Here is a 14,596-nt window from a genome sequence, read left to right on the forward strand (position 1 = left end):
GCACTCCAGATGTGTCTCTGCAGAGCTCAGTAAAGGTGAAGGATCACCCCCTTGACCTGCTGGCTATGCTCTTCCTAATGGACCCCAGGAGGCTGTTGGCCTTTGCTGCAAGAGCACATTGCTGGTTCACGGCCAACTTGGTGTAGGGCTTGGCCTTTCCGTTTGTTGAACTTCATGAAGTTCCTCGTCAGCCCTTTTCTCCTACCTGTTTAGGTCCCTCTAAAGGGCAGCACAACCAGTTGGTGCATCAGCCATTCCTCCCATTTCTGTATTATCTGCAAGCTTGCCAACAGTGCACTCTCCCATCATCCAGAGCATTAATCGGTTAAACAGTACTGGACCCAGTATTGACCCCAGGGGTATACCACTAGCTACTGGCTTTCATCTGGACCCTGTGCTGCTGATCCCAACCCTTTGAGCACAGCACTTTAGCCAGTTTTCAGCCCACCTCACTGTCAACTTACCTAGCCCATACTTCATCAGTTTGTGTTATGGGAGACAGTGTCAGAAGTCTGACTAAATTCATGGTAAACAACATCCAGCATTCTATCACACTAAACACGTGTTTAAAGATTGCACAGAGATATTTGGGGTAGTGTAGGTTACATACTTAGTAATTAAGTTTTTTTTAAGAGAAGAACTTAAGGCATTTTGGATTTGTTCAGAAAAAATAATTCTTTCATTAAAAAGTTGGGTTTGGTCTTCATTTGTCTGCCATATCAATATTCTATTAAGAGTTCCCTAAACTAACAATGACCAATCTTTTTAACAAGAAGTGATATGTAAACAAGAAGTAAATACCTTTTAACCTGAAACAGAATACAATTTAGACATGTATTTGGACAACAAAAATCAGCTGTCCTATACAGAGGATGAAAAACAAAATAAATGCATTCTGAAACACCAGACTTCAGTAGTGTTCCTAGAAATGGCACACTAACATTTAGAAAAATCATCAGTCTTTAACACCCTCCAGAAAATAGGAAGCTGGTCAAGAAAAACCTCATATAATGACAACCATTTTCCATAAACTGTAACAAAACAAAACAAAACAAAGTCTTGTAAATTAAACAGCTAGGTAGATGTTGAATTAACAAATACTTTATTACCATAATCAAGGATTTATTTCATCTTGGAGAGGAAAATGCTACTTTATTGAAGGTTCCCTGAAAAAAAAATTAGTCTTCAGCAACCCAATATATTTCCAATCCTGTCAGGTATACCAAATACAAATTACTGACTATTGTACTGAATCGTCCTCTACAGAGCCATGAGTCGCTCATCACGCTACATTACTTCAATGCAAGCCTTAAGTTAAGATCCGATTAATCCTGAAATGGCTTGGCTCAGAACCGTTAAATGAAAAACAGGGCTTAAGAATAGAAAATCTTTCATTATCTTTCTCAAGCTCATGTGCATAGATGCCAGTTTATTGGAAATTTTGTAGGACCATCTATAATCAGGTAAGTTTAACTGCAGCTTATTTTTCAACTGTAAATCTATTTGGAGAATTCACTAGACTACTTTTGTCTTCTAAGCACACTAAAAATCCTCTTCCTGAACAGTTCATATCTAATTTCTCTATAAAATTAAATGTTTGACAAAATCTAACATTTAGAAAAATAGTTTTCAATTACACATACTGCATATAAAATGTAAGAAAACCCACTGTAGGAGTGTTCAGAGTCAACTGAACTAAGTATTTGGCCAATGTCAACATCAGAATTATGAAAACTACATGTTTTCCTGCATAAATGCCAGCAGAATATGCCATATGGGCATACCAATTTTACTGGAATAAATCTTTTCTCTGAAAACATAATACTCGATGAAGTCATTAAAAAAACCCTGAATAAGAAAAATCTGAGTGACACTTTCCACCCACACATCACACACTGAAATTTTTATAGTTTACATTTTTCTATACCTGACTTCCAAACTTCTCTGGAACAGCAGTTTTTTAAAATGTTTGAATATGAAGAGGACAGTAAAATAAGAACATTTGAATCCATTCTTTTTACAAAAAGACGTGAATACAAGCTCTGTTTGTTCATGTTCCTATACAGAAATACAGAAAAAAGGATTTCAGGAAGTCAGTCAGTTCAACCACTTGCATGAATAGCTGACAGCTATTCTGTTCTTGAAGACTTTAATAAGGAATTTCTTCAAACTACCTGGTTAGTCTAGTCTGCCAAGTTTAGGCTCAGTTCTTCAACCAGAGAGCAATTACACAGAACTTTTCAAGATACATATTAGTGAAAGAAAGTGGAAGTAACCAAGAAGGACAAGTCAAACAGTTCCCTATTCTTAGCTCCCTAGACATCACTGGCAACAATTTGGAGCATCCGATACTAAAGTATATTATTGAACAACTAACATATCTAACATAACTCTAAACAGTTTCTGTAATCTTCAGCTGTGCATAGATGATTGTTTGGAATCATTTTCATTACATGGAGAAAGTTAGAGACACATCAAACTAAACAGATAAAGGTACAAAGCTGTATACGCAAATGCATTTCTTCAGTCATAGCTCTTAGATTATTTAATTAATGAGCTGAATTATCAATTTTACAGATTCACAGTATCATGTAGCCACGCAGACAATTTCACTGGAAGCTACAATAAAACCACGTTTTGGAGCTCTGTAAAAAGATGTACATACCTTAGCCGAACTGGTAACGTCCTTCCAGTAGTTTCACCATCAACAACAACAACAAAGGAAAAACAATGTGAAAATGGTAGAATGCACATATTTAGACACGTATCAATATATGATCTGTGGACTGGTTGTAATACTTTTGATATCTGGCAAGAAGATCTCTTATGACAAAATCTTAACACACATAACCATAGCAGTTTTCTATAGAAGAGGAAACAGTAGCTGGCCGGTACTGAGATGAGAAGGTTTAACTCTTTAAGTCATGAAAAATGTAATCATGAAGGAAATTATACATTCCAAATAGATTTTCAGCATACTATTAAAAATATTCATATTAGACTGCTCACTATACCCCCACTCTAAAACATAAACGCAAATTAGCCCCAAATTAATGAAACTGAAAAAGTGGCAAACATTATGTTTTCTGAAATAGCCTGTGTTCTCTGAAGCCTATCTGACAGGAACAGGTTAGGTGAACCCTTATGTGAATGGAGAACATAAGCTTTACCATGAAGAGCTGTAGCAGATATGAAAAATGTCTGGAGCTTTTTCACAAGTTCAGCTATTTGATTCATGCAATGTGAGTTTCCTCTGGTAAGAGACACCATTTCGTGCCCTAATTTCATATTTATGGAGTACCAGTCTTTTCATATACATATTATTAACCATCAGTAATCCACTTTCCTGCAGCTATAGCACATGGATGATTAAGGGAAAATAGCCCCAAGAGATGCAAATATCTAACAAAGACGACCAGTCGATTCTTTAAATTAAAAATATGAAACATTCCCTTTTTAAGCTGAATAAAATGTTTTCTTCACTCTGAAATAACTCTTTTGGAGGAATTCTTGCAATTTCTAGAACTACCAAAAATGTTCCTCCTGAGCACTGAAATGAAAAATCCACTGCCCAGTGCAAGATTCAGTAGCTTAAATGCAAGATACACTACACCACGGTGATGATAAACCAAAGTGTCTGGTATTCCCTCTATCCAGGGAAGTGTTAAAAGTCTTCATCAGGAAACCATAAAGTAACATGAAGTTTGAGGTATCTGTATGTCCTTCCACTCTAAAAGAGTAAGAATGGCAATAAAATACTGCACAAAATGTTATCAATCACAGGCAGTCTCTACGTAGAGACAGTGGCTCAGACCTTAAGCTGTTGCTGAAGAGTACTCAATACAGGGGTAAAGCAAGGCATTAGCACTCCACAGCACTCAAATTTATGAGTTGAGACAAAGGGTGAGGCCCAGAACCATGCCATCAATAAATAAAGACTCCTGGGTTTCCATCCACTTTCTGCTTTTGAATTTCCAATGCTCAGGTTCCATTAAGTGAACAATAATTACAATTTGAAGTCTAGACAGACACCACTGCACAAGTCCCAACTATCCACTGTATCACCTTTCCCGCAGTTGAACCTTCCCCACGGCTACAGAGAGCTCTGTACTGCATACCTTTTCCTTGGAGGGCTCAGCACAGTCCAGCTCACTCTGTCTCAGGTTTTCCCCTATTTTCATGGATCCTAGCTCCTAGTCTCATTCTCACAGCATTTCAGTTTATGTGCTAAGATCCAAATACACCTCAAATCCAAATGTGTCTCATATCCAGAAGTTGTGGACACAAACCTGCAGTGAAGCAACAGGCTTCAGAGAACCTTCAGGGAACCCAAAGAGATAAAGCTCCAGCAGCTGCATTCCCTGTGAGATTCAAGTATGCCCTACGTGCAATACAGGTGCTTCACTATCTGCCACCAACTACTTCATCTCCCTTGCAGCATCATTCCTGGAGTGGTCCAATGCTGTCTGCCACAAAGCAGATGAGATTTATAGTCAGCCTCAGCTTGGCCTGCCCTTAGGCTACATGGATGGTCAGGGCTTGATTAACAGTACCCTAGATATGTTTATAAATATGTACAATATGGTCAACTTCAGTCCACATGTGCAGACTGTGTATACACACACATCCAACGAATATCCAGAATAAGCTGAGAAACGAATAAAGCTCAAATATGAAACAACGTTCCAAAAGTAAGGAAACTTTAATTCAGAAAAGCAGCTATCATACCATCAGTATATCCGACCTTTCTTTACCAACTTTTTTTCAGCCTTGTCGGAACAATCTAGCCAGTGATCTTTATTCAAACCCACAGGTGGGTGCAGAATAATTATTCAGACATATCCTCCCTATTTAATGAAGGCAGAGAAAGCACTGCCTGCAATCATCCTAATTGCTGCTCACAACAGCCACTTTAACCCACACTCAATCACAACTCTATTATCCCTTTTGATCACCCAGCTAAGTGCATATCCCTATTGTCACTGGGAGTAGAAGCAGAGAACTCAAGAAACACAGAGTTAGTATTGCTGCACTCCAATGTATTCAATAACTTTTCATTTTAAAGGATGAGCAGAGACAAGACAAGAGCTTGTCATTTGGAAAATGCAAGTGCTTATTACTAGAACAAAATGATTGCTCCTATGGATACATTATTATCCACACACCATAGTATGATTTTGCCATTGATAAGCTATCCAAATTCACAGTAGTAATTCCTGTTATTTGATGTCCTGAAATGCAAATATATCCCTCGACAATACATGTCTATGAGTAAATTTCAGAGAGGATAACAATAGTGCACAAATAGTTCCAAAATATCAGAAGAAAAATTGCTGCCTTTCAGAAGAATTATAAATATATTTGCAATTTACTATATGTCTGAATTACTTTGTGAACAGAAAAACTTAAAGCTTCTTGGAGACAGAGTGGGTCTTTATTACTATAGAGAACATTTTGCTTAACTTTCCATTTCATCACCTCACTCTGTGAAAAACAGCCACTTATGTAAAAGGCAGTATCTGCTAAAAAGATGTTTCTCCCAGCTTGCAGTAAAAACTCTAAATTTTATCACTGACACCAACAGGCCCTTGATTTCATGTGCTGTCCTTAAGGCTTATTAGAGACTTGGAATAATTCAAGGGAAAAAAAACCAAGCACCTAATTTAGGAACCACAAAAGCTATATTCCTTAGACTGTTCCAAATAGTTAGGGCTAAATCTTAAGTTCCTGTATATTTGTTTAGGCACTGAGGGCTAGTTTCGAAAAAAAAAAAAAAAAAAACAGACAATGCAGAACTTACACAGAATTTAGGCACTCAAGTCCTTGGCAATGATCCTGTTAAAGCTAAACGCTTACCAGGCAGGCCACATCCACCATCAGCAATCAAACCAATATACTAGTAAGATATGACAGACACATATCCAGAAAAAAAAAAAAATATCTTTCAAGCAGCTGACTACTACCTCTCATGAGAGTGATTGACAAGAACTGAAATGACAGTGGGTAGGCTATGTTTTGTGAACCATACACCATCAGGACAAAGACAGGAGCAAAAACATGCCCTTTGTGGATAGTGGGCGAGGAAAACTTTCCACTCCCACATACAAGCTGTGGTACAGAGCCTCTGTACCTCACTCTGGGCATAGGGCACAAATACACCATGAGAACACACACTTAGACCCACGTGAAGTATTACGTAGAGAGCGCGATTGCTTGTGGAGTACAACAGTGTTCCCTAGGAGAAGAAGGGAATCACAACCTAGTCCTTAAATTGTACTACGTTAACAAATTGCTGGCATAATTTTTATAGCTCATTCAATTCACAGTCCTAGCTTATTGTAATTATTAATAGAAGAGCCCAGAAGACAGTGATAAATCAGCACTGTCTCCTGGATCTATCATCTATTCTTCAGTGAGTTAGAGTTGTGAAATAAAGTAACTGACACCTGATAATCTTCTCATTGAAAAACTTATTTAATCCAGTCTCAGTAATAGACATAAACTATTCTTGGTGAGAGTTTTTCCATTGAGATCAATATTAATTGTATAAGCAGATCAAGAGCACTAAAAGAAACTAAAAACTTTAAATTCATTCCTGTCATTTAACCCTAGTGTAACACCTCACACCTTTAAATCTTTTGTATTTCTTCTTTTCTGCTTCCCTCCTCATCTTTGCCACCTTGCGCAAACACTGCGTTCTGCAACAAATTATATGACACTTTCCCTTTTTGCCATATTTAAATAGCTGCTTCCTGACTTTCTCAAGTCAGTGGAGTGGGTTATGTATTTTCTTTTCCCCTTAGTCTGCATTATGTAACCCTAAAATCATGATTATTTCTGAAATAGAAAAGATAATCACAATTTTGTTTCAAGAGTCCAAGAATTTAAGACCTTCTGACTTACTATCATGTAGTTTTACTCCTGCAAGACATAGAATTGCCCTAAAGCTTTCTTGCGACAAACCCACAGCAATCTTTTGGACTAATATGGGTTGCTATACACCACGTCTGCATCTTCCCATGCGCTCTGGCTACTATGGGTTGATGCTTTCCCTTATTAAACTTTCAGCCATGTAACAGCAAACCTGATCCATCCTAGAACAGATATTGCAACAGACATCTATGACAAGAAGGTATCAAAGACTAACTTTCCAAGCTATCCAGAGCTAAAGAAATCTCATACAGCTAACCCATGTATAGAGCACCACCAGAGAGGTTCAAGAATTATGTTGCATTCAACAGAAACTGCGGTTAAATTTTGAGTAAAAATATGAAAGCATCTTTGTCTGGTACAGGGACTGAAAGAGCAACTTGAATTCACAGAAAATGAAATAAATCAGCTGTAAATCCCATCCACCCCTCCCCCATCCCATAAATAAAAAGAAAATACCAACAAGCACAATATCTGTGACATGAAAAAACATCTGATATGCATCGATTATCTTAGTCCCTACACTCCACTATCCTAATGACAACAGGATAAGACAAAGAAAACAGTCTCATTAGAACAGCTTTGGACTGGGTTAACTAGTATGACTTACACAATAGAAAGGAATTTCAGCTTCCAAAAAAAGAAACAAATAGCTGTATCGTACAATTATCCTCTCAATGTGCTTGATGAATCATCTTGAAGTATCTTTAGATAAGAACAGTATGCCTACAGAAAATGTTTCCAGAGGAAAAGCATGAGATTAACACTGTGTACCCATATTAATAGCATCCGAGTCTCCACTGTTTTATCATTTAACTGGCAGATATACGAAGTGCCAAATCCATTCTTTAAATCTAGTAGTTATTTTTAAAACACAATCAAACTGTATTCCTTTTCAAAAATTCACAGATGAATTGGCCTATAGGCATGCCAGACAACCACATTTCTGGATTTACAGAAACAGTCCTATCTTTCTAATTTAGCAATTAAGTCATTTCTACACTTGTAACTTGGTGCTTCTTATACCGATCAAATATAGTGGTGTGAACACTACTTTAAAATGATACTAACAGATTACTTACATTTTAACAAATTATTATTAAAGTGTTGCATTCTACAGGAACAGAGATTACATTTTAAAACTCTGGTTCAGGAAGTGAAATTATCAAGAAACTCTTGTTGCTAGCATACGAAGGACTATGTTCTGTTCTAGTGACAGTTCACAGTAAGCATAAAATAACCTAAACATGTGTACATTGTATCGGCAATATAGCATTTTTCACAGACTGTATGATATGATATAATTCCTACTATTTCTGGAGATTCGTATTTATTTAGCTTTTGCTTAGATTTATGTAGAAAAATGTTCCTTTCAACCTTTTAAAGAGCGTGTTGAAAAATATAGGTTAAACTCTAATTTACACTAGTTATAAGTTAAATTCTAATATACACTAAAATAGGATTTGAGATAGAAATTTAAAAAAGGAAAAAAGTCTGGTTACCTACATTGTTTATGTATTCAGAAAGCAGGTCTTGGAGAGCTTGGCGGATAGCGTTGCATTCAGCAATGATGCGTTCTCGATGAAAATCACGCGTGCAGGAAGAATCAGCTAGCAAAGCTGCTCCACTGATAATAGCTTCCAGACGTTTCTCTAGTGATGGCCTTATTTTCTCTTCATTCACTACTAGAGGGTCCAGGATAATTAAATTCTGGAAAACATTAGGAGTACAGGTAAGAAAAGTCAGGCCAATTAAGTTGCGGCTTTATGTTTTACTTGCATGAACTACAGTGACATTATGCTTCCTAGACTTGCAACTAGCCCTTTCCCCTTGAAGTATCCAAAATACTTTTGACCATGGTGGATTCTGTTTTCCCTACTGGGGCTATGCATGCAGGTCATTTGCAGACCAAGCCAAGTTCTCCCTGCCATTCAGATCTCACTAGTTCTAATTGCAGGGGGGATGGACTAGATGACCTTTAAAGGTCCCTTCCATACCAAAGTATTCTATGATTCTATAAGCCAATACCCATATTATCAAATCCAACTCGCCTGGACCCAGTGCTAAGACGGCAACAGAGCTTTCCAGCCAGAGCTAGTTCACACCTAAGCAGCTCACAGAACAAGTAGAACAAGATCACATCTACCTGCAGGCCATGTTGACATCTTCTGACTACAACTGCCTTGTCTCTGAGTCCTTCCTCTGTTTCCTACTTTTGCTGCATGAGATTCAAGATTTTCATCCTTGGCTTCAGTCTCTCCTACACCTGTATCTGGCATTTCTTCCTCTACAAGGCATTTCACTTCTCCTGGAAACAGAAATGCTATTTGTCTACCCTTATAAATATGCATGCATTCTTATCACTGCAGTATCTATTTGCTCTATCAGTCTTCACAACTCTACAATGAAAAACTATCATCAACCCCATTTTATAAGCAAAGAACCGAGGCCCAGACTGCCAGGTTCACAGCCATACAGAAGGTGTGTCTTAAAACAGGCAACTGCATGTCACCTTTCCAAGTTCTCAGCCAGCATAGTTTCTCTTCTTCAAGTTTTGTCACTGCAGTTGTAAAAAAAAGTATTTGTTCTTTCAAACTCTTTCCTGTGTCTGTCCTCACTTCTTGAGGGTCATCTGTTGTCCTTATCCTCCCATACAGTGAGCCTGTCTTGTATATTTACCTTGTAAATTCTTGAAAAGATATGTATCTTACACTAAGCTTGTAAAGTCTATGTACAATTATGACACTGTGTATGAGTTTACAACGTAGTAATATTCCATGTTTTATCTAACTATCTCAGACCAGAGTCTCAGCTTTGTTTGAAAGAGGGGTTCAACACCTTCAAAATTTAGACTTTTAGAGATCAGGAGGACCTCAGGATTTAATACAAAACCAGCAGTGCTAGGTCACAGCTGAGAATGTTAAATCAGATTACATGAGCAGTGTAGTTCTGCTGATTTTTAGTCTAATGCAATCCCACACTGTGGCAGAAAGTCACTGCTACTACCTTTAACAGGCTGAACAAGAGCAAAGATCAAAATAGTAGCTTTTGTTCAAAAATTAAAAGGACATAGATATAAGTGTCCTCTTGCTTTCACTAGCTAGGGTAAACAAAAGCAGACAACTGGTTTGGCATGATAAAATTAATTACATTCGTCTGTCAAGCAAATATTCTAAAGAGAAAGAAAAGGAGAGGTGATATTTTAATGAACTGTGAAAGTAAGTATATTCGAGCTTCAGCATTTAAAGAAATTCAAAGTAGCAATTTTTAATCTAACTGAACATCTGAAACAGTGTCATTATGGTCCAGATAACCAAGCCTATATTCCACATAAATCCATTCACCCGTTACATCCATGTGTGGTGTCAAGCTTTCAGAAGAAATGTTAAACAAGAAAACTATGCCACATACCCTTAAGTGGAATTTAGGTCAGGTAAATCAGAACTTATCTGTGCTTATCCAGTATGTGCCAGACTACTTTTAACCTGGAGAATTTTAATTATTTTTTCAATTTAGATTTAATATCACAATTTCAGGTACTGTCTAGCTTAGGCAATTCTAAGAGTAGTGAAAGTGTTCTATTAGAACATCGTAAGATAAAAGCTTCAACAGCTAGGAAAGGGGACTTCAGTCACCTTGAAATTTTCTTACTGGTTATTATTAACATTCTCGTACACGGGAGGTATGATTTAGGGAAAGGAAGACTTTGTTACAGGTTCAATCCTCCCATCTTTTCTGAAACATACAAGAATTGTTTTGAGACAGCTGGGAGATTCTCCAGCAAAAATAGAGAAAAATCAGACTTCATAATCTGAATATTTCCAAAGGAAACCAGTGCAGGTTCTTTCTGCTTTAGTGCATCATTCAAATGGAAGCTTGTATTTCCCAACTTGCAGGATCAGTGTAGGTTTCTAAACATTTCACCTCCACTACTGTTCCACTGCCCCGAAGTCCTCCATCTCATTTAAAGGCATTCTAGTTATTGAAGTACTGTCAGTACTTCAGCCCCATGCTTACTACCTATTAACATACATAAAATCTGTGGACAATTAATCTTCTTAAACAACCTCTGTAAGACCTTCTGGGGCCTAAAGTTCTAGGATTATGTTATGCTTTGTACCAGAAACTACATGAACTTCAGTCCTCAAATTTCCACAGACGATGACTAGAAAGAAAAGGTACTAGTGAATTTCTGTCTGTCTCCACATTTTCCATGTTGAATTTTGGGATTTTCATACCACTGCAGAGTATCACAAAAAATCAGGCCAGTGCTACTGCTAGTGCAATTTTCTGTTGTCTATTCTGAGAGACTATAAAAAGTCTAAAACTAAGTTTATGGACTTCTTTCAGCAAGTGACAGAATAGACCATTAAAACAGTTTATGGGTCCATGTCAGGTGTTTATGTGCATCCAGCAGATGCAACCTTAGATTAAGTTAAAATATTAACTATGTATTTCCAAGCTCCTGGATTTTCTCAAACCAATGTTCACCTATCCAGATACATATAATATACCAAAAAGGAGTTTATGTGCAAGCAGGAAGGGAAGAGCTTAAATATTTTGAAGATGAAAAATACAGCTATTTGTATATCCATAAAAGCAGCATATTAACCCTACGTATCTCTTAATTATTTCCTAATTGAAAGACGTAAAAAATACATTGATCATGGAAACATTAATCTCGCATGCAACTTTGGAACCAAAGCCAAACTGGGATGGAACCATAATTTGCCCACTAGCAAAGATAGAGCAAAGGAAACAGGCAGTCCACTGCTTTCATCCTCTTTGGCAGAAGCAGAGAAGTTGGAGCCAGTTAAGAACTACTTGGTACTTACAAAAAAATCCAACTCTTGCCCTCTCCGAGAAAGAGAGAAGAAAAGCTGAAATTTTGCCAGGGTCTGGCAGACCCTGCCATGAAGGCTAAAATCTAAGGAAAAGAAAGAGGGCTTGGACACAATGAAGATGGCTTGCTCTTCTAATCTGAAATATCTCCATATACCCTCACCTCTTACTGGCAGCAGATGGAGCCGGATTGGCATAGTCATTTTGCTTTTGCAGGCAACTTCTAGAGCCAGGCCTGATAGGAGGAGTAATCCAGCTCTTAATGTTGTCATCAGAAGCCTTCCTATTGCAATTAAAACATTAGGACTTCTGTGTCCTTTTCTATAATAATTTCCACAGAAGAAAGGAAATGTACCTGAAGATACTTCTCTGGAAAGATGAAGGTAGTAAGACACCACTTGTTCACAAGGATAACTTAGAGGCACAGTGAGTATTAGTATAGGGCATCCATTTTTTCCTCATTTCTTCTCTTTGCTGAGCTTCCTTACAATAGTAAGATTATTGCTGAATGGAAAGGAAAACTGCACCCAATTTACCTGGAGGCAAGCTAAGTTACTACATGTCTCAAAACACAATATGTAGTTCAGGAAATTAGGGAAAGGCAGTACAGGAAATTGTAAATAAGTGGTAAGTGCCATTAAGGATGCTGAAATGCAGGGGAAATTAACCCCTTCCTGCTGTCACCTCTCTAAGTAAGAATGCATAACTTTAAAAGCAGAATCAAAACAGTTCTCAGCAGTTGGAACTGTGTTTTCCTGCATAACAAGTGTTTAATGACCGCATTATGTCTTCATCACTTTGACGATATCCAAAGACATCGTGAAATTAAATAACTTTAATAACTAGCATATTAATACAGATTTGGAAAACTAGTCATTAATGTTTAAATATTTACCTTTAAAAATATATAATTAACTTACACTCAATAGGTAATTTCAAACTAATCTTATACATGAAAGACTCATCCACGATGATCTTCTAAGAATGACAAGGGAAGGCATTCTAAGACAGCCATTATCCAGAGGTCAGGACATTAATTTCTGACATGGAAGACAGTTTTATTTGTATTCGAAATTTGAAACTCTGTCTCCCTCATTCACGTTACAGTCCTTAATACCAAAGTGTTCTGTGGTACCTCACCTCTGCTGGAGTTGTGCCACTTGGTCACTGGAGCAGCAACTTCACTGTTGCGCTCCTATACCTCAAGTAAACACCCTCAACACTAGGCTATACATACAATGTCCATCATAATGTAAAACACACCTGTGACGTAGAATATGTAAGTGTTACTACAGAAAGAAACAGCTTCATTGATTGTGGAAAACTAAGACACACTTGAAGGCTACAGCCAATTAGCCATTTAGCTAGCAAAATGACTGCTTTCAAATCTCAGATGAAGCAGGAATAGCAATGTCTTCCTTTAGGAGACACTTTGTAGAAAGTTCATGCAAAGATGGACAAATAGCACTGGCAAAAAAGCTACCACAGTTCAGCTCTAAACAAACAAACAAAAAAACAACTAGGCAATTAGAACTAGGAAAATATGACTTAAGATTCTGCCCACAGATTAAATTCTTCAAGCAATTTCGTCAAATATTTATGATCAGTACATCTACACAGAAAAGACAATCCAATTTCCAACCAATCAGAAGACACCAGATACGCAACAAGCAGTTTTGCGGTTTTGCTTTAACAGGGCTGAACAGTGGGTTGTTACCTGAGTTCTTAAACATAAGCAAGCATTTAAAACTGAATTATTAGATCACTATTTTCTCCCTCATTGGTCTTCTGATCCGTGAAAAAGAGGGACCATGGGTATCCAGAAACCTGGTTATATTTCCTGACATTTTGGATTGATTTACAGTACTTTGACATCTCATACGTAATTGCTCTGCTAGATAGCCATGGTCATTAAAAGGACCACGTATCACATGAATACACTGACCGAGAAGCAGGCATGCAAGACCCATATCATTTTGTGAGAAATCTCTTTGCATTCAGAAGACGCAAGACCCGTGAAAGGCATTAGATAACGTGCACCCATACGTTCTTTTAACACAGATCTTAATATGCAATTAAATTTGTAATGTTACAATTTTGTGTTTATTTATTAATGACATGCTAGTTATATGAAGCCTTTAAGAGAAATTCTTGAGAATCTACTGATTTAAGAATTATCTGCTCGAATTTTACTGGTGATTTCCTCACCTATAAATCTGCAATAACGTTCACACTGCCAGCACTGGCAAAGGAAGAATGACATTGCAAAACATCTAGATACTAGATTGTTGGGTCAGCTCCATGATACATTTCCACACTATAAACATTTAATGAGATTTGTTCCCAACAGACTATTTACTACATCAATCTATTTCATGGCACTGTATTTGCAACAGGAAGACAGAGCAAAGGTTATTTCAGGTCCTTAGCCAAAAGAACTTTCTGTAAAGAAAGAAAAGTGCAACCATCAAATTCATAAAATCATTTTAAGAAGTTAAATGCTCTATAAATGTGCTTTATCTAACTCACACAGCTTCAATTCCCATTTGTGTTACCTAGGTAAAACTATATTTAAAACTCCATAAACAAATGGCTTTTTACAACAGTCAGACTTCTATGTTCTTATGTTTCCAAATAAAAACAAATTCAATCCATAAGAGAGTCTTTTTCATTTTGTGATTATCACGATTCTTAATTTTTAACACAATAATACATTTAATTACATGTAAAAAAAAAAAAATCATTAAAATGGTATTGCTCACATACAGTCAAGATGAATTCATCTACAGTCAGAAGATGTAATTATTTTGCAAAATTTTGTTTG

General features: G+C 37.1%; 1 protein-coding gene across 1 annotated transcript in view; it reads right to left on the reverse strand.

Moving 5' to 3' along the window:
* CTNNA3 (catenin alpha 3) overlaps positions 1-14,596 on the reverse strand; it is a gene marked incomplete at both ends in the record, with an annotated part of 542,611 nt that overhangs the window by 404,639 nt on the left and 123,376 nt on the right. The window contains one exon of the mRNA XM_082309238.1: positions 8,437-8,640. Within this exon, the coding sequence (XP_082165364.1) occupies positions 8,437-8,640 (204 nt within the window). The remainder of the gene's footprint in view (positions 1-8,436; positions 8,641-14,596) is intronic.

This window comes from Platalea leucorodia, assembly GCF_965183815.1.
Source record: "Platalea leucorodia genome assembly, chromosome: 4".
Classification (NCBI taxonomy): Eukaryota; Metazoa; Chordata; class Aves; order Pelecaniformes; family Threskiornithidae; genus Platalea; species Platalea leucorodia.